General features: G+C 41.8%; 1 protein-coding gene across 2 annotated transcripts in view; it reads left to right on the top strand.

The window, feature by feature from the left end:
• The window catches only part of LBR (lamin B receptor), a 90,654-nt gene that overhangs the window by 15,488 nt on the left and 57,079 nt on the right, over positions 1 to 18,087 (top strand). For both annotated transcript variants that reach the window (XM_053712604.1, XM_053712603.1), the window contains exons 2-4: positions 16,706 to 16,887; positions 17,388 to 17,573; positions 17,722 to 17,805. In XM_053712604.1, the coding sequence (XP_053568579.1) occupies positions 16,723 to 16,887; positions 17,388 to 17,573; positions 17,722 to 17,805 (435 nt within the window). In that variant the 5' untranslated portion in view covers positions 16,706 to 16,722. The remainder of the gene's footprint in view (positions 1 to 16,705; positions 16,888 to 17,387; positions 17,574 to 17,721; positions 17,806 to 18,087) is intronic.

The following is an 18,087-nucleotide window of genomic DNA, read 5'->3' as shown; positions in this document are numbered from 1 at the left end:
GGCACCGGAGTGTGCTGTTTATCTCAGGCAGTATTTGGAAGAAGAATCTGCCTGCGTTTTTCTATGATCTTAGCAGACGTAACTAAGATCCATTTGCTGTTCTCACACATTCTGAGGAGTGAGGTACTTCAGAGGGGGAATGGCGTGCAGGTTTTCCTGCAGATAAGGTATGTGCAGTAAAATATTTTTCTAGGAATGGAATTGACTAAGAAAATACTGCTGATACCGAAGTAATGTAAGTAAAGCCTTAAATGCAGCGATAGCGACTGGTATCAGGCTTATTAATAGAGATACATACTCTTATAAAAATGTGTTTTAAAACGTTTGCTGGCATGTTTAATCGTTTTTTAACGTACATTGGTGATAACACTGTAATGTTGGTATAGCCTTAAATGCAGTAAAAGCGACTGGTATCAGGCTTATTAATAGAGATACATACTCTTGTAAAAATGTGTTTTAAAACGTTTGCTGGCATGTTTAATCGTTTTTTAACATATGTTTGGTGATAAAACTTATTGGGGCCTAAGTTTTTTTCCACATGGCTGGCTTAAATTTTGCATAGAAACAGTTAACTGAAGCTTCCCACTGTTAGCTGTGGCAGTTTGTTGTGTCTGTTTTTAAAAACGTCTCTGTCGTTTTTTTTGATCTGTTTTTTGCATTAAGTGGTTAATCATCCATTGGCAAGTGGATGCAATGCTCTGTTACCTTATTACATGTACTGTAAAAATTTCGTTTGTTTTACTGCCTTTTTTTTCACTGTTTTTCAAATTTTGACAAAATTTGTTTCTCTTAAAGGCACAGTAACGTTTTATATATTTGCTTGTTAACTTGATTTAAAGTGTTTTCCAAGCTTACTAGTCTCAATATTAGTCTGTTCTAACATGTCTGACATAGAGGAAGCTCTGTGTTCATTATGTTTTAAAGCCATGGTGGAACCCCATCTTAGAATGTGTACCAGATGTACTGATTTCATGTTAAACAATAAAGATCTTTTTTTGTCTTTAAAAACATTATCACCAGAGGATTCTGTCGTGGGGGTAGTTATGCCGACTAACTCTCCCCACGTGTCAGACCTTTTGATTCCCGCTTTAGGGACTCGCGCTCAAATGGCGCCAAGTACATCAAGGGCACCCATAGCGTTTCTTTTACCAGGGGATTCTGTCGAGGGGAAAGTTATGCCGACTAACTCTCCCCACGTGTCAGACCCTTCGACTCCCGCTTCAGGGACTCACGCTCAAATGGCGCCAAGTACATCAAGGGCGCCCATAGCGTTTATTTTACAAGACATGGCAAAGGTGGTGAATAATATTCTGGCAGCAGTATTAGTCAGACTACCTGAAATTAAAGGAAAGCAGTTAGCTCTGGGGGTAGATACAGAGCATACAGACGCTTTAAGAACCATGTATGATACTACCTCACAATATGCTTAGTCTGTGGGTGATTTTTTTTTTTTTTTTGACTCAGGGAAGATGATTTAACCTGATTCTGATATTTCTACATTTAAAATTTATGCTTGAGAACCTCCACTTGTTGCTCAGGGAGGCTTTGGCTGCTCTGAATGAATGTGTACAATCGCAGGGCCAGAGAAATTGTGTAGACTGGATAAATAATATGCAGTGCCGGTGTGTACTGATGTTTTTCCAATACCTAAAGAGGTTTACTAAAATTTTTTTAATAAGGAATGGGATAGACCAGGTGTGCCGTTCTCTTCCCCTCCTATTTTTTAGAAGAATGTTTTCTAATAGTTACCACCACACGGGACTTCTGGCAGACAGTTCCTAAGGTGGAGAGAAGAGTTTCTACTCTAGCTAAGCGTACCACTACCTCTGACGAGGACAGTTGTGCTTTTTAGATCCAATGGATAAAAAATGTTTATTCAACAGGGTTTTATCCTGCAGCCCCTTGCATACATTGCTTCTGTCACTGCTGCTGCGGCGTTCTGGGTTGAGTCTCTTGATGAGGCTTTACAGTTAAGCGACTCCATTGGATGAATATATTTGACAAGCTTATGCTAGCCAATTCCTTTGTTTTCTGATGCCTTGTTCATTTGACTAGACTAACGGCTAAGAATTCTGTTTTTTACTATACTGGCGCGCAGAGCGCTATGGCTTATATCATGGTCAGCTGTCGTGACTTTAATAAATAAGCTACTTAACTTCCCTTCAAGGGGCAGACCCTATTCGGGCCTGGTTTGAAGGAGATTATTGCTTATATCACTGGAGGAAAAGGTCATGCCCTTCCTCAAGATAGGTCCAAATCAAGGGCAAAAAAAAAAAAAAGTCTAATTTTCGTGCCTTTTAAAAACTTCAGGGCAGGTGTGGCATCCTCTTCCTCTAAGGCAAAACAAGAGGGAATTTTTGCTCAGTCCAAGGCGGTCTGGAGACAATCGGACCTGGAACAAAGATAAGCAGGCCAAGGAGCCTGCTGCTGCCTCTAAGGCAGCATGAAGGAACGGACCCCTATCCGGTAACGGATCCTATAGGGGGCAGACTTTCATTCTTCGCCCAGGCGTGGGCAAGAGATGCCCAGGATCCCTAGGCATTGGAATTTATATCCCAGAGATATCTTCTGGATTTCAAAGATTCCCCCCCCAAAAAAGGGGAGATTTCGCCTTTCACAATTATCTGCAAACCAGATAAAGAAGGAGGCATTCTTACATTGTGTACGAGATCCATCCAGTTCCAAGAGAGGAACAGGGACAGAGTTTTTACTCAAATCTGTTTGTGGTTCCCAAGGAGAGGGAACCTTCAGACCTATTTTGGATCTAAAGATCTTAAACAAATTCCTCAGAATTCCATCATTTAAGATGGAAACTATTCGTACCATCTTAACTATGATCCAGGAGAGTCAATAGAGGACTACAATGGATTTGAAGGATGCTTATCCTCACATTGTGATGCATAAAGATCACCATCGTTTTTCAGGTTTGCCTTTCTAGACAGGCATTACCAGTTTGTAGCTCTTTCCTTTGGGATATCTATAGCCCCAAGAATCTTTATGGAGGTTCTGGGGTCGCTTTGGCGGTCGGGGCATAGAAGTGGCCCCTTATTTAGACGACATCCTGATACAGGCGTCAAACATCCAAATTGCCCAGTCTCATACGGACGTAGTACTGGCATTTCTGAGATCACATGGGTGGAAAGTGAACAAGGAAAGAGTTCTCTATCCCCAATCTCAAGGGTTTCCCTCCTAGGGACTCTGATAGATTCTGTAGAAATGAAATTTTACCTGACGGAGTCCAGGTTGTCAAAGTTTCTAAATTTCTGCCGTGTTTTTTTCATCCCATCCGCGCCCTTCGGTGGCTCAGTACATGAATGAAATCGGCTTAATGGTAGCGGCAAGGGACATAGTACCGTTTGCACGTCTACATTTCAGACCGCTGCAACTATGCATGCTCAGTCAGAGGAACGGGGATTACACAGATTTGTCCCCCTGTTAAACCTGGACCAAGAGACCAGAGATTCTCTTCTCTGGTGACTGTCGGGTCCATCTGTCCAAGGGTATGACCTTCCGCAGGTCAGATGGGACAATTGTTACAATAAATGCCAGCCTTTTAGGTTGGGATGCAGTCTGGAACTCCCTGAAGGCTCAGGGATAGTGGACTTAGGAGGAGACCCTCCTTCTAATAAATATTCTGGAACTGGGAGTGATATTCCATGCTCTTCAGACTTGGCCTCAGTTAGCAACTCTGAGGTACATCATATTCAGTCGGACAATATACACGACTGTGGTTTACATCAGCCATCAAGGGGGAACAGAAGTTCCCTAGCGATGTTAGAAGTCTTACAATAATTCACTGGACAGAGACTCACTCTTGTCTATCAGCTATCCATATCCCAGGTGTTGAGAACTGGGAGGTGGATTTTCTAAGTCGTCAGACTTTTCTTCCGGGGGAGTGGGATTTCCTCCGGAGGTCAAGACCAAGCAGGAGAGGGCTTTGGTGTTTTTGACAGCGCCTGCGTAGCCACGCAGGACCTGGTATGCAGATCTGGTGGACATGTCATCCTTTCCATCACAGTCTCTGCTTCTGAGACAGGTCCCTCTACCTCAGGGTCCTTTCAACCATCTAAATAGAATCAATCTGAGATGGACTGCCTGGAGACTGAACGCTTGATGTTATCAAAGCATGGCTTCTCCGAGTCAGTCATTGATACCTTAATACAGACATGAAAGCCTGTCTCTAGGAAAATTGAACATAGATATGGTGTAAATATCTGATTGTTATGAATCCAAGGGTTACTCATTGAGTAAAGTCTGGATTCCCAGGATATTATCTTTTCTCCAAGATGTTTTTGAGAAAAGGGTTGTCAGCTAATTCCTTAAAAGGGGACAGATTTTTACTCTGTCTATTTTTTTGCACAAGCGTCTGGCAGGTATTCTAGACGTTCAGGCATTTGGTCAGGCTTTGGTTAGATCCAAGCCTGTGTTTAAAACTGTTGCTCCGCCATGGAGCTTAAACCTGATTCTTAAGGTTCTTCAAGAAGTTCCGTGTGAACCTTTTTTGTTCCATAGATATCAATCTTTATCTTGGAAAGTTCCTTTTGGGTAGCTAATTCCTCGACTCGTAGAGTCTTCAAGTTATCTGTGTTACAATGTGATTCTCCTTATCTGGTCCTTCGTACGGATAAGGTAGTCCTGCGTACCAACCTGGGTTTTTTCCTAAGGTGGTATTTAACAAGTACATCACTCAAGAGATAGTTGTTCCATGCTTGTATCCTAATCCTTCCTCAAAGATGGAACGTCTATTACACAATATTGGACGTGGTTTGTGCTTTAAAGTTTTACTTACAAGCTACTACAGTTTTCATCAAACGTTCACCTTGTTTGTTGTCTATTCTGGACAGAGGAGAGGTCAAAAGACTTCAGCAGCCTCTCTGTCTTTTTGGTTAAAAAGCATAATTCATTTAGCTTATGAGACTGCTGGACAGCAGCCTCCTGAAGGGATTACAGCTCATTCTACTAGAGCTGTGGTTTTCACTTGGGCCTTTTTTAAATGTGGCTTCTGTTGAACAGATTTACAAGACGGAGTCTTGGTCTGCGCTTCATACTTTTCAAATTTAACAAATTTGATACCTTGCTTCTTCGGAGGCTATTTTTGGGAGAAAGGGTTTTTTACAGGCAGTGGTAACTTCCGTTTAAGTACCTGCCTTGTCCCTCCCATCATCCGTGTACTTTAGCTTTGGTATTGGTATCCCATAAGTAATGGATGATCCGTGGACTGGATACACTTAACAAGAGAAAACATAATTTATGCTTACCTGATAAATTTATTTCTCTTGTAGTGTATCCAGTCCACGGCCCGCCCTGTCACTTTAAGGCAGGTAATTTTTTCATTTGAACTACAGTCACCACTGCACCCTATGGTTTTTCCTTTCTCTGCATGTTTTCGGTCGGACTGAATATGGCAGTTAGGGGAGGAGCTATATAGCAGCTTTGCTGTGGGTGGACTCTTGCAGCTTCCTGTTGGGAAGGAGAATATATTCCATAAGTAATGGATGATCCGTGGACTGGATACACTACAAGAGAAATAAATTTATCAGGTAAGCATAAATTATGTTTTTATTGAAAAATTAAGGTGTTATAGTAATTTATAAGAAAATCGCCATTAAAATCGCAATCAAGATTTTTTTTTTTTTTGGGTCGGGGGGGCGTGTCTAACTGGCAGCAGTGATGGCTGCTTTTTTTCATGGCTGAGCAACAGAGTAAATAAATCTGCTATTTATTACTCAGAAGATTGGTGATCTTGGGCACTTCTCGACATTAGAGGGAGATCCAGGACTTACTGAGTTGATCACACTACTTTTAAGAAAGATATTTCAGCCCGGAACACCTTAATTGATGAAGTGCGTAGCAGAGGTCCTTTAGTGACCTAGGCCTTCATTTCGCCCTCCCCATATTCCTATGTATCTAGGATTAACAGCTATATACGCTGTATAACTTTCACTTAGCCACCATGGAGAAGCAAATTCTACTTGCGCTGGAAGAGCTACTGACAACACATCTCATTCGCATGGAGGAGGAGATACTCAACACAATCCAGCATGCCTATGGGACAAAATCTGATACGGAGTACGTTGCTGAGGCCCTACCGATACCAATGGATCAGGAGTCACATTTACCCTACGTGCTTGCAGTACCTGAGCACCGGACGGACGGAGCGCATATATCTGAAGACGAGACCCCTGTGGTGGGCCTACTGCGGTCCGTGTGCACTTTGGAGGCTCCTGCTCCAGGTGGGAAAAAGAGATCTATCGTGGATATTCATCTAGATTCCCTACCTGATCTATTAAACTGTCAAGCGACTGACTTGGAGAGGAGATCTCGCTGCGACGCTGGACACCTTTGCAGCGAGTGGGGAGGCAGATACAAGTCACGCAGCGCTTTTCAGCAGCACCATGCTGCATTACAAGAACTGATCGCTCCTGTACCCGCTGTTACGGCTAGCAGGCCCTGGATTCCACGTTTAATTTTGCCAACACCTCCACGCCCAGACAAGCTGCAGCTACATGTTGAGATGCATCAGAGGGTGATAAGTATGTCAATTTGGTCCGTGTATAGCTGCCACCCACCCCAGAAGGACAATTATATGACACTAGCTGAGCCTCATAGGAGATCTGGAGTGGGTTAGGATGTTCACATGCAGCAAGTTCATGTTATGTAACTGTCATCGTTCCCTAAGACTTGTTGCACTTTGATCTCATTATGAGACTCTGACATTAGTTCATTAGTACTAGTAAATACCTTCTGATTTGATGAGGGGTCCTGTGTTTCTCTCTGTATTTATCGTGTTTTAGGATTTATTTTTTGTTAATGCCATGTGTTAGCTTGTTTTCTGTTTGTGAAGTGCATATTTCCATGTTCAGTCTGTCCTACAGATATTTTGAGATCCACTGAAAATGCAGGTCGTCATATAGTATTCACTGCTGCAGCTTAACATATAATAGAGTTAGCATATATATGATATACAGCTGCAGGGCTTCTCCACTAGAGGGGAGTGGAGGAGTACTTTTTAATATATATGTATATAGATGAAAGGGTCCACCTATGGCCTCACCTACATTAAAGAGGGTTTAAGATCCCAGTATTGTCCCTCCAAGTATACATAAAGTAGCCTTAGCTAAGAATTTCATATACACTCCATGTTAATTAGAAGTTCATTCCTATAATTAAAGGCCCAAAAGGGGCCATTTCAGAATTTAATAGTCCTCTCTTAGTCAGCATAAGTGTTTTTGGGCCCAAGAGTGGCCTTCAGCCCTATAAGAGGATTCTATAATATGCTTAACGCACAAAAAATAAATTAAAGAGATTCCTAACATATATATATGTGCTAATATACATGCCGAATATGGTTCTTTCATTTACAGTTGATATGAATGTGTTGATATTTTACTTAGTATGTCTATCTGGCAGATTGAATCTTAGCTATTATACCGGCAATGGTCTGTAACTACTTTCTTGTGTTCGCTGAGTTATTGTGTCTATCAGTATCATATGAATAGATTATCCACAGTAAGCCTAACTGTACTTTTTACCTGATGATTTGTTAATTTGTCATTTAATATTTAGATTTGTATCCAGTATAGACTTTAGTGTCTGTTTGTTTGACCTGATGTCATTGTGAACTGTAACATTTTTTGTTTCCTTTTTATCCTTTGGATGTATTCTTTACAAACCTCAATAAAATAAAAATTGTTTTAAAAAAAAAAAAAAAAAAAAAAAAGAAAAAAAAAAAGATTTTTTTTGGGTCCAAAATTTTGATTTTCATTTTTGCCCATATCGCCCAGCCCTATATCAAACGAACATCAAAAATCCTACAACTCAAAAGAGCACAGACCTGAAACAGGACAGACAGCACAACTGACACGTTTCACGCCCCCTGGAGGCGCTTATTCATAGACCTCTAGGGCACGCAAAATGCGTCAGGCGGTGCTGTCTGTCGTCCCGTTTCATGTCTCTGGTCTTTTGAACTGCAGGATTTTTGATGTCAGTTTTGTTGTTTATAATAATTTTTTGTACATCTTACAGCACCCGTTTGCAGTGCCTGTTTTTTCCTTTTTTTGATATATGCACGCCTATCCCAGTTCCTTACATTAAACTCCCTCCTTGACCCATTGCAATCTGGATTTCGCCACCTTCACTCCACAGAGACAGCAATCGGGGTTACCAATGACCTACTTACAGCAAAATCCAAAGACCGTATCTCTCTGCTTATCCTCCCTGATCTGTCTGCAGCCTTTGATACTGTTGACCACCCTCTTTGACCACCCTTTTTTTTTTTTTTTTTTTCTCCAAACCCTCCAATCCTTCTTCTGCATTTGTGACACAGCCCTCTTGTGGTTCCCTTTCTACCTGTCTAACTGTACCTTTAGTGTAGCCTTCTTTGGGGCTTCCACTGCCCCGTCATCACTTTCTGTTGGGGTACTGCAAGGCTCTGCCCTCGGTCCCCTTCTCTTCTCAATATCATTTGTATGCTGACGACATCCAAATCTACCTCTCTCCACCAGACCTATCTTCTTCCTTGCTAACCCGTGTCGCTAAATCTCTCTAAAACTGAGCTCCTTATTTTCCCTCCTTAAAATCTCCACCCCCCCATCTCTGTCGACAACTCCATCATTACCCCTACCCCGCATGCCTGAGGTCTTGGGGTCACATTTGATTCAAATCTTTGACTCCTTGGCTAAATCCTGTCGCTTACACTTTAAAAACATCTCTAAAATTAGACATTTCCTTACACAAGACACAACTAAGATTTGAATCCACTCTCTCATCCTTTCCCGCCTTGACTACTGCAACGCCTACGTCCTCTGTGTGTCTCTAGCTGCTGCATAGTTCCTTTACAATCCATAATGAATGCCTCTGCCAGGCTCATCTTCATCTTCTGCACCTTTCTGCCAATCCCTTCACTGCCTTCCTCTTGCCTTCAGGATTACACACAAAATTCTGACTGACCTATTAAGGCCCTCAACTGCACTGCTCCCCCCCCATATTTCAGACCTTGTCTCCAGATACTCTCCCTCCCGCCCGCTTTGCTCTGCTCACGACTTCCTCTCCTGTTACCTCCTCACATTCCCGTCTACAGTACTTCTCCAGACTGGCTCCCAACTTGTGGAACTCTCTGACTCACTCCACAAGACTCTCCCCTAGTTTTGAAAGCTTCAAGTGCTCCCTGAAGACTCTACTGTTCAGGGATGCATACAGCCTACACTAACCTTTCCTAATACCAGTTCCTCTCCTTCATTACTATCCACCATGAGCCCCCTTAGCATGTAAGCCTAAGAGCCCAACTATTTGCAGATCACCTTCATAAGAGCGGACTACAACAGTGCGACTCTCAGCAGGGCCCGCTACCAATTTGATCCATATAAATGCTACCTTGTATACGCCTATGTTTATAGCGCTGCAGATTCTGTTGGCGCTCTACAAATAACTGTTAATAATTCTTTCAGAAACTTTGCATTGAAATGCAAAAATGTCAACATGTCCAAATGCTACTAGCTGAGGCTGGCTCTCTTTTTGCAAGCTATATTGCTTGCAGCAGAGAAGAGGCACTCAGATGATGTTTAGGTGCCTAAGATGCATAAGTAGGGTTTTGCCAAGGTTGGATGTTTATCTTTGTTAGCTCCATCAGTGCAAAGTGTTTTCCTCCTTGGCAATGGGCGTCTCAATAAATTAAGCCTGCACTTCCTTCTAACTTAAAAATATCTTAAATGTTTTTATGCAATGGTAAATAACCAGCTATAAGGTTAGGGGTAAAATTAAAAATAAACTTATACTCTCCTAAAAAAGTGAAAAGTAAACATTTGTAGATGTCCTTTAGGCTAAGGACATAACCGTAAAACACAATACCATGTTCAGGAGTTCATTGGCAGGTAGCAGCTGGCGCTGTGTGCAACAAACCAATTGCAGACAAACTAATCGATAATGAGATTCGTTGACAACTATTTTCATAATCTAATATCGATTATATTGATAAGTTGTTGCAGCTCTAAGCTAAATCTAGGTTGGCTCATATTTCTAAGCCATTGAAGGCTGCCTCTTATCTCAGTGTATTTCTTCTGTTATGTGTGATCAGTCCACGGGTCATCATTACTTCTGGGATATAACTCCTCCCCAACAGGAAATGCAAGAGGATTCACCCAGCAGAGCTGCATATAGCTCCTCCCCTCTACGTCAGTCCCAGTCATTCTCTTGCACCCAACGACTAGATAGGATGTGTGAGAGGACTATGGTGATTATACTTAGTTTTTATGACTTCAATCAAAAGTTTGTTATTTTACAATAGCACCGGAGCGTGTTATTACTTCTCTGGCAGAGTTTGAGGAAGAATCTACCAGAGTTTTTTACTATGATTTTAACCGGAGTAGTTAAGATCATATTGCTGTTCTCGGCCATCTGAGGGAGGTAAAAGCTTCAGATCAGGGGACAGCGGGCAGATGAATCTGCATTGAGGTATGTAGCAGTTTTTATTTTCTGAATGGAATTGATGAGAAAATCCTGCCATACCGTTATAATGACATGTATGTATACACTTCAGTATTCTGGGGATGGTATTTCACCGGAACTACTCTGTTAAAAGTCACTAATCCTTTTAATAAGTATTTATCATGTTAAACGTTTTTGCTGGAATGTAGAATCGTTTACATTTCTGAGGTACTGAGTGAATAAATATTTGGGCATTATTTTCCACTTGGCAGTTGTTTGGTTTTAATTGTGACAGTTTCGTTTCTCTTCACTGCTGTGTGTGAGGGAGGGGCCGTTTTTGGCGCTCTTTGCTACGCATCAAAAATTTCCAGTCAGTTACTCTTATATTTCCTGCATGATCCGGTTCATCTCCGACAGATCTCAGGGGTCTTCAAACTTCTTTAGAGGGAGGTAGATTCTTTCAGCAGAGCTGTGAGAATTTTATATTGACTGTGAATAAAAACGTTGCTCTGTAATTTTTATGTCAAATTTAATTATTGTTATTTTACTATGGGAACAAACCTTTGCTAAAAGTTGTGTTGTTTTAAAGTTTGATGCTATAACTGTTTTTTCAGTTCATTATTTCAACTGTCATTTAATCGTTTAGTACCTCTTTGAGGCACAGTACGTTTTTGCTAAAAAAGATTATAACCAAGTTGCAAGTTTATTGCTAGTGTGTTAAACATGTCTGACTCAGAGGAAGATATCTGTGTCATTTGTTCCAATGCCAAGGTGGAGCCCAATAGAAATTTATGTACTAACTGTATTGATGCTACTTTAAATAAAAGTCAATCTGTACAATTTGAACAAATTTCACCAAACAGCGAGGGGAGAGTTATGCCGACTAACTCGCCTCACGCGGCAGTACCTGCATCTCCCGCCCGGGAGGTGCGTGATATTATGGCGCCTTGTACATCTGGGCGGCCATTACAGATAACATTACAAGATATGGCTACTGTTATGACTGAAGTTTTGTCTAAATTACCAGAACTAAGAGGCAAGCGTGATCACTCTGGGGTGAGAACAGAGTGCGCTGACAATACTAGGGCCATGTCTGATACTGCGTCACAGCTTGCAGAGCATGAGGACGGAGAGCTTCATTCTGTGGGTGACGGTTCTGATCCAAACAGATTGGATTCAGATATTTCAAATTTTAAATTTAAATTGGAGAACCTCCGTGTATTACTAGGGGAGGTTTTAGCAGCTCTCAATGATTGTAACACCGTTGCAATACCAGAGAAACTGTGTAGGTTGGATAAATACTTTGCGGTACCGGCGAGTACTGACGTTTTTCCTATACCTAAGAGACTAACTCAAATTGTTACTAAGGAGTGGGATAGACCCGGTGTGCCGTTCTCACCCCCTCCAATATTTAGAAAGATGTTTCCAATAGACGCCACCACTCGGGACTTATGGCAAACGGTCCCTAAGGTGGAGGGAGCAGTTTCTACTTTAGCTAAGCGTACCACTATCCCGGTGGAGGATAGCTGTGCTTTTTCAGATCCAATGGATAAAAAATTAGAGGGTTACCTTAAGAAAATGTTTGTTCAACAAGGTTTTATATTGCAACCCCTTGCATGTATCGCGCCGATTACGGCTGCGGCAGCATTTTGGATTGATTCTCTGGAAGAGAACCTTAGTTCATCTACGCTAGACGACATTACGGACAGGCTTAGAGTCCTTAAACTAGCTAATTCATTCATTTCGGAGGCCGTAGTACATTTAACCAAACTTACGGCTAAGAACTCAGGATTCGCCATCCAGGCACGTAGGGCGCTGTGGCTAAAATCCTGGTCAGCTGATGTTACTTCTAAGTCCAAATTACTTAATATACCTTTCAAGGGGCAGTCTTTATTTGGGCCCGGTTTGAAAGAAATTATCGCTGACATTACAGGAGGTAAGGGCCACGCCCTACCTCAAGACAAAGCCAAAGCTAAGGCTAGACAGTCTAATTTTCGTCCCTTTCGGAATTTCAAAACAGGAGCAGCATCAACCTCCACTGCACCAAAACAGGAGGGAGCTGTTGCTCGTTACAGGCAAGGCTGGAAGCCTAACCAGTCCTGGAACAAGGGCAAGCAGGCCAGGAAACCTGCTGCTGCCCCAAAGACAGCATGAACCGAGAGCCCCCGATCCGGGACCGGATCTAGTGGGGGGCAGACTTTCTCTCTTCGCCCAGGCCTGGGCAAGAGATGTTCAGGATCCCTGGGCGCTAGAGATCATATCTCAGGGATACCTTCTAGACTTCAAATTATCTCCCCCAAGAGGGAGATTTCATCTGTCAAGGTTGTCAACAAACCAGATAAAGAAAGAAGCGTTTCTACGCTGTGTACAAGATCTGTTATTAATGGGAGTGATCCATCCGGTTCCGCGGTCGGAACAAGGACAAGGGTTCTACTCAAACCTGTTTGTGGTTCCCAAAAAAGAGGGAACTTTCAGGCCAATCTTAGATTTAAAGATTCTAAACAAATTCCTAAGAGTTCCATCGTTCAAAATGGAAACTATTCGGACAATCTTACCCATGATCCAAAAGGGTCAGTACATGACCACAGTGGATTTAAAAGATGCTTACCTTCACATACCGATTCACAAAGATCATCACCGGTATCTACGGTTTGCCTTCCTAGACAGGCACTACCAGTTTGTAGCTCTTCCATTCGGATTGGCTACGGCTCCAAGAATCTTCACAAAGGTTCTGGGTGCCCTTCTGGCGGTACTAAGACCGCGAGGGATTTCGGTAGCTCCGTACCTAGACGACATTCTAATACAAGCTTCAAGCTTTCAAACTGCCAAGTCTCATACAGAGTTAGTTCTGGCATTTCTAAGGTCGCATGGATGGAAAGTGAACGAAAAGAAGAGTTCTCTTTTTCCTCTCACAAGAGTTCCATTCTTGGGGACTCTTATAGATTCTGTAGAAATGAAGATTTACCTGACAGAAGACAGGTTAACAAAGCTTCAAAATGCATGCCGTGTCCTTCATTCCATTCAACACCCGTCAGTAGCTCAATGCATGGAGGTGATCGGCTTAATGGTAGCGGCAATGGACATAGTACCTTTTGCACGCCTACACCTCAGACCGCTGCAATTGTGCATGCTAAGTCAGTGGAATGGGGATTACTCAGATTTGTCCCCTACTCTGAATCTGAATCAAGAGACCAGAAATTCTCTTCTATGGTGGCTTTATCGGCCACACCTGTCCAGGGGGATGCCATTCAGCAGGCCAGACTGGACAATTGTAACAACAGACGCCAGCCTACTAGGTTGGGGCGCTGTCTGGAATTCTCTGAAGGCTCAGGGACTATGGAATCAGGAGGAGAGTCTCCTTCCAATAAACATTCTGGAATTGAGAGCAGTTCTCAATGCCCTTCTGGCTTGGCCCCAATTAACAACTCGGGGGTTCATCAGGTTTCAGTCGGACAACATCACGACTGTAGCTTACATCAACCATCAGGGAGGGACAAGAAGCTCCCTAGCAATGATGGAAGTATCAAAGATAATTCGCTGGGCAGAGTCTCACTCTTGCCACCTGTCAGCAATCCACATCCCGGGAGTGGAGAACTGGGAGGCGGATTTCTTGAGTCGCCAGACTTTTCATCCGGGGGAGTGGGAACTTCATCCGGAGGTCTTTGCCCAAATACTTCGACGTTGGGGCAAACCAGAGATAGATCTCATGGCGTCTCGCCAGAACGCCAAACTTCCTCACTACGGGTCCAGATCCAGGGATCCGGGAGCGGTTCTGATAGATGCTTTGACAGCACCTTGGAACTTCGGGATGGCTTATGTGTTTCCACCCTTCCTCGATTGATTGCCAAAATCAAACAGGAGAGAGCATCAGTGATTCTAATAGCGCCTGCATGGCCACGCAGGACTTGGTATGCAGATCTAGTGGACATGTCATCCTGTCCGCCTTGGTCTCTACCTCTAAGACAGGACCTTCTGATACAGGGTCCATTCAAACATCAAAATCTAACTTCTCTGAAGCTGACTGCTTGGAAATTGAACGCTTGATTTTATCAAAACGTGGTTTTTCTGAGTCGGTTATTGATACCCTGATACAGGCTAGGAAGCCTGTTACCAGAAAGATTTACCATAAAATATGGCGTAAATACCTATACTGGTGCGAATCCAAACGTTACTCCTGGAGTAAGATTAGGATCCCTAGGATATTGTCCTTTCTACAAGAAGGTTTAGAAAAGGGTTTATCAGCTAGTTCATTAAAGGGACAGATTTCAGCTCTGTCCATCTTGTTACACAGGCGTCTGTCAGAAAATCCAGACGTCCAGGCCTTTTGTCAGGCTTTAGCTAGGATCAAGCCTGTGTTTAAAGCTGTTGCTCCGCCATGGAGTTTAAACTTAGTTCTTAACGTTTTACAGGGTGTTCCGTTTGAACCCCTTCATTCCATTGATATAAAATTGTTATCTTGGAAAGTTCTGTTTTTAATGGCTATTTCCTCGGCTCGAAGAGTCTCTGAGTTATCAGCCTTACATTGTGATTCTCCTTATCTGATTTTTCACTCAGACAAGGTAGTTCTGCGTACTAAACCTGGGTTCTTACCTAAGGTAGTCACTAACAGGAATATCAATCAAGAGATTGTTGTTCCATCCTTGTGTCCAAATCCTTCTTCAAAGAAGGAACGTCTTCTACACAATCTGGATGTAGTTCGTGCCCTCAAGTTCTACTTGCAGGCAACTAAAGATTTTCGCCAAACTTCTTCCCTGTTTGTCGTTTATTCTGGACAGAGGAGAGGTCAAAAAGCTTCTGCTACCTCTCTCTCTTTTTGGCTTCGTAGCATAATACGTTTAGCCTATGAGACTGCTGGACAGCAGCCTCCTGAAAGAATTACAGCTCACTCCACTAGAGCTGTGGCTTCCACTTGGGCCTTTAAGAATGAGGCCTCTGTTGAACAGATTTGCAAGGCTGCAACTTGGTCTTCGCTTCATACTTTTTCCAAATTTTACAAATTTGACACTTTTGCTTCTTCGGAGGCTATTTTTGGGAGAAAGGTTCTTCAGGCAGTGGTTCCTTCTGTATAATGAGCCTGCCTATCCCTCCCGTCATCCGTGTACTTTTGCTTTGGTATTGGTATCCCAGAAGTAATGATGACCCGTGGACTGATCACACATAACAGAAGAAAACATAATTTATGCTTACCTGATAAATTCCTTTCTTCTGTTGTGTGATCAGTCCACGGCCCGCCCTGTTTTAAGGCAGGTAAATATCTTTTAAATTATACTCCAGTCACCACTTCACCCTTGGTTACTCCTTTCTCGTTGATTCTTGGTCGAATGACTGGGACTGACGTAGAGGGGAGGAGCTATATGCAGCTCTGCTGGGTGAATCCTCTTGCATTTCCTGTTGGGGAGGAGTTATATCCCAGAAGTAATGATGACCCGTGGACTGATCACACAACAGAAGAAAGGAATTTATCAGGTAAGCATAAATTATGTTTTTGACACTTTTTCACTGCCAGACAACACTAGCCCATGTGTGCCATATTGATAACATTTTGCTCACTCCTGTGGGTTGTGGATGACACTGCACTAATTGGCTAAAATGCAAGTCAATAGATAATAGCCATGTAATCAAGGGGCTGTCAAAAGAGGCTTAGATACAAGGTAATCAGAGGTTAAAAGTATATTAATACCACCATGTTGGCTGTGCAAAACTGGGGAATGGGTAAAAAAAAGGATTAGCTCTTTTTAAACAAACATTTTAGAGTTGACTGTCCATTTAAAGTGAAAGTCAATCCTAGTGTTTGTGAAACGCTAGGATTGACCATTGAAACAAATAAAGGGGACTTTCCCACGTCACAACGCTGTTTTGTTAAAAGGTGACGTTTTAAACTCCTAGCAAATAGCGTGCAGGAAATCCGGCTCCCAAGGGCCTCAAGCCAGATTTCCCGCAGGCTATTGGCTACGAGGTGAAAACCTCACCTCTCAAGCAAAACCGTGTTCTGCCGTGGGCTGCCTTAGCAGTTTAGAGCGGCGAACGCTTGAAACAAGTAAATGAGCTTTCTGCATAAAGTATTTTATACTTCATGATTGAATGTAACCTTTTATTTGTGCTAGGATTGACTTTCACTTTAAATATTGCTTGGTCCTATGCCCTCACCCAACTGTCCCATTTTAAAGATGCTCAAGTATTACAAAATCCAAACCTTTTCTGGTCCCAAGCAGTTTGAATAAAGGGGTTTCTACCTGTATTATGTTTTAATATTTTTTATTTATTTTTCTTATTTACAATGCAGGGTAGCACTCTTTAAAAATGAGAGATCAAAAATATGATAAAGGTGAGACAGTAATGGCTCGATGGCCAGGAAGCAGCCTTTTTTATGAAGTGCAAGTTATAACATTTGATGAACTTACACAACTTTACACTGTGCGCTACAAAGATGGAACTGAACTTGATATTAAAGAGTCTGATATTAAGGTAAGGTGTGACTTACACAATTGACTATCTACTTATTTCTAGCACACTGTCTAAATAGTCTTACTGCTATACTTGTAGTAGAAGCAGGAGAAAAAACATAAAATGACACATGGCCTGCTTCTGAAATAATGCTTATAAAACGAGGGATTCATTGTTACCAAAATGTTTACGTATCATATAGGATTTATTTTAAACACATTTAAACCTACATTGCAAGTCTGTTAAATGTTGTAAAAATGATAAAACGTGTCTAAACCCGCGCGCCCAGAACTTAGCAGATTCTGAGGCTGCTTGAGTTCCTAAGTGCTTTCAAAGTTTTTTTTTTTTTTTTGTTTTTTTTGGAGCAGAAAAACAAAACCTAAAGAACCTCTATGCACATTTAATAGTGTGTTTTAACAGGGTCATTTTATATTATATCATGAATTTTGACGTTGGCAAGCTATGAAAGATTGTATTGGTTATATCATCATATAAAATTCAAATCTTTTGTGGCTTGGCAGAGCATGATCTCCTTTCGGAGCAAGAAGAGAAGCTCGGTCTCTCCCTCTAGAAGAAGTCGATCAAGGTCTCGGTCACCAGGACGTTCCAGATCTCCTGGTCGGAACCAGAAAAATGCCCAATCTTCTCCTCGTCCAACCAGGGAGTTAAATACGGGCAACATTTTACAAGTTCATCTAACTCCCTTGGTAATTTATTTTTATAAAATATATCCAAATATATTCCTAATTAAAGTGGTATACTGTTATGATCACTAACAAATTTAAATGGCATTGAAATGTAGTTATTTGTTGTGGGGTCTTAAAATTTTAAGTAAATTTAAATATTTATCTTTAGAAACTGCAAGATTATACAATTGAGAAGAGCAATGGTGAACTTGAGGGTGTTGAAGGAAATATTGTACCACAGCAAGTTACAAAGGTAAACAACATGTTTATTTTATTAAAGGAATATAAATGTGCAAAAAGAAAATGCTTAATCCCTAAACACAGTTTAAACCAGCTCCGGAGCTACAATGCACTGCAAGCCATATGTATATAGCAACCAGTCACCAGCTAGCTCCCAGTAATGTGGCACTTGTACATATTTATTTTCTTTCTACAAAGGATACTAAAAGAACAAATACATTTGCAAATAGAAGTGTATTTCAACGTGTCTTAAAATTACATGCTCTGTCTTAATCATGCACATTTTAATTTTTGA

The sequence above is a fragment of the Bombina bombina genome, chromosome 4 (genome assembly GCF_027579735.1).
Source record: "Bombina bombina isolate aBomBom1 chromosome 4, aBomBom1.pri, whole genome shotgun sequence".
Classification (NCBI taxonomy): domain Eukaryota; kingdom Metazoa; phylum Chordata; class Amphibia; order Anura; family Bombinatoridae; genus Bombina; species Bombina bombina.
The sequence above is the reverse complement of the archived record's forward strand: the minus strand, read 5'-3'. Positions and strand labels throughout refer to the sequence as shown.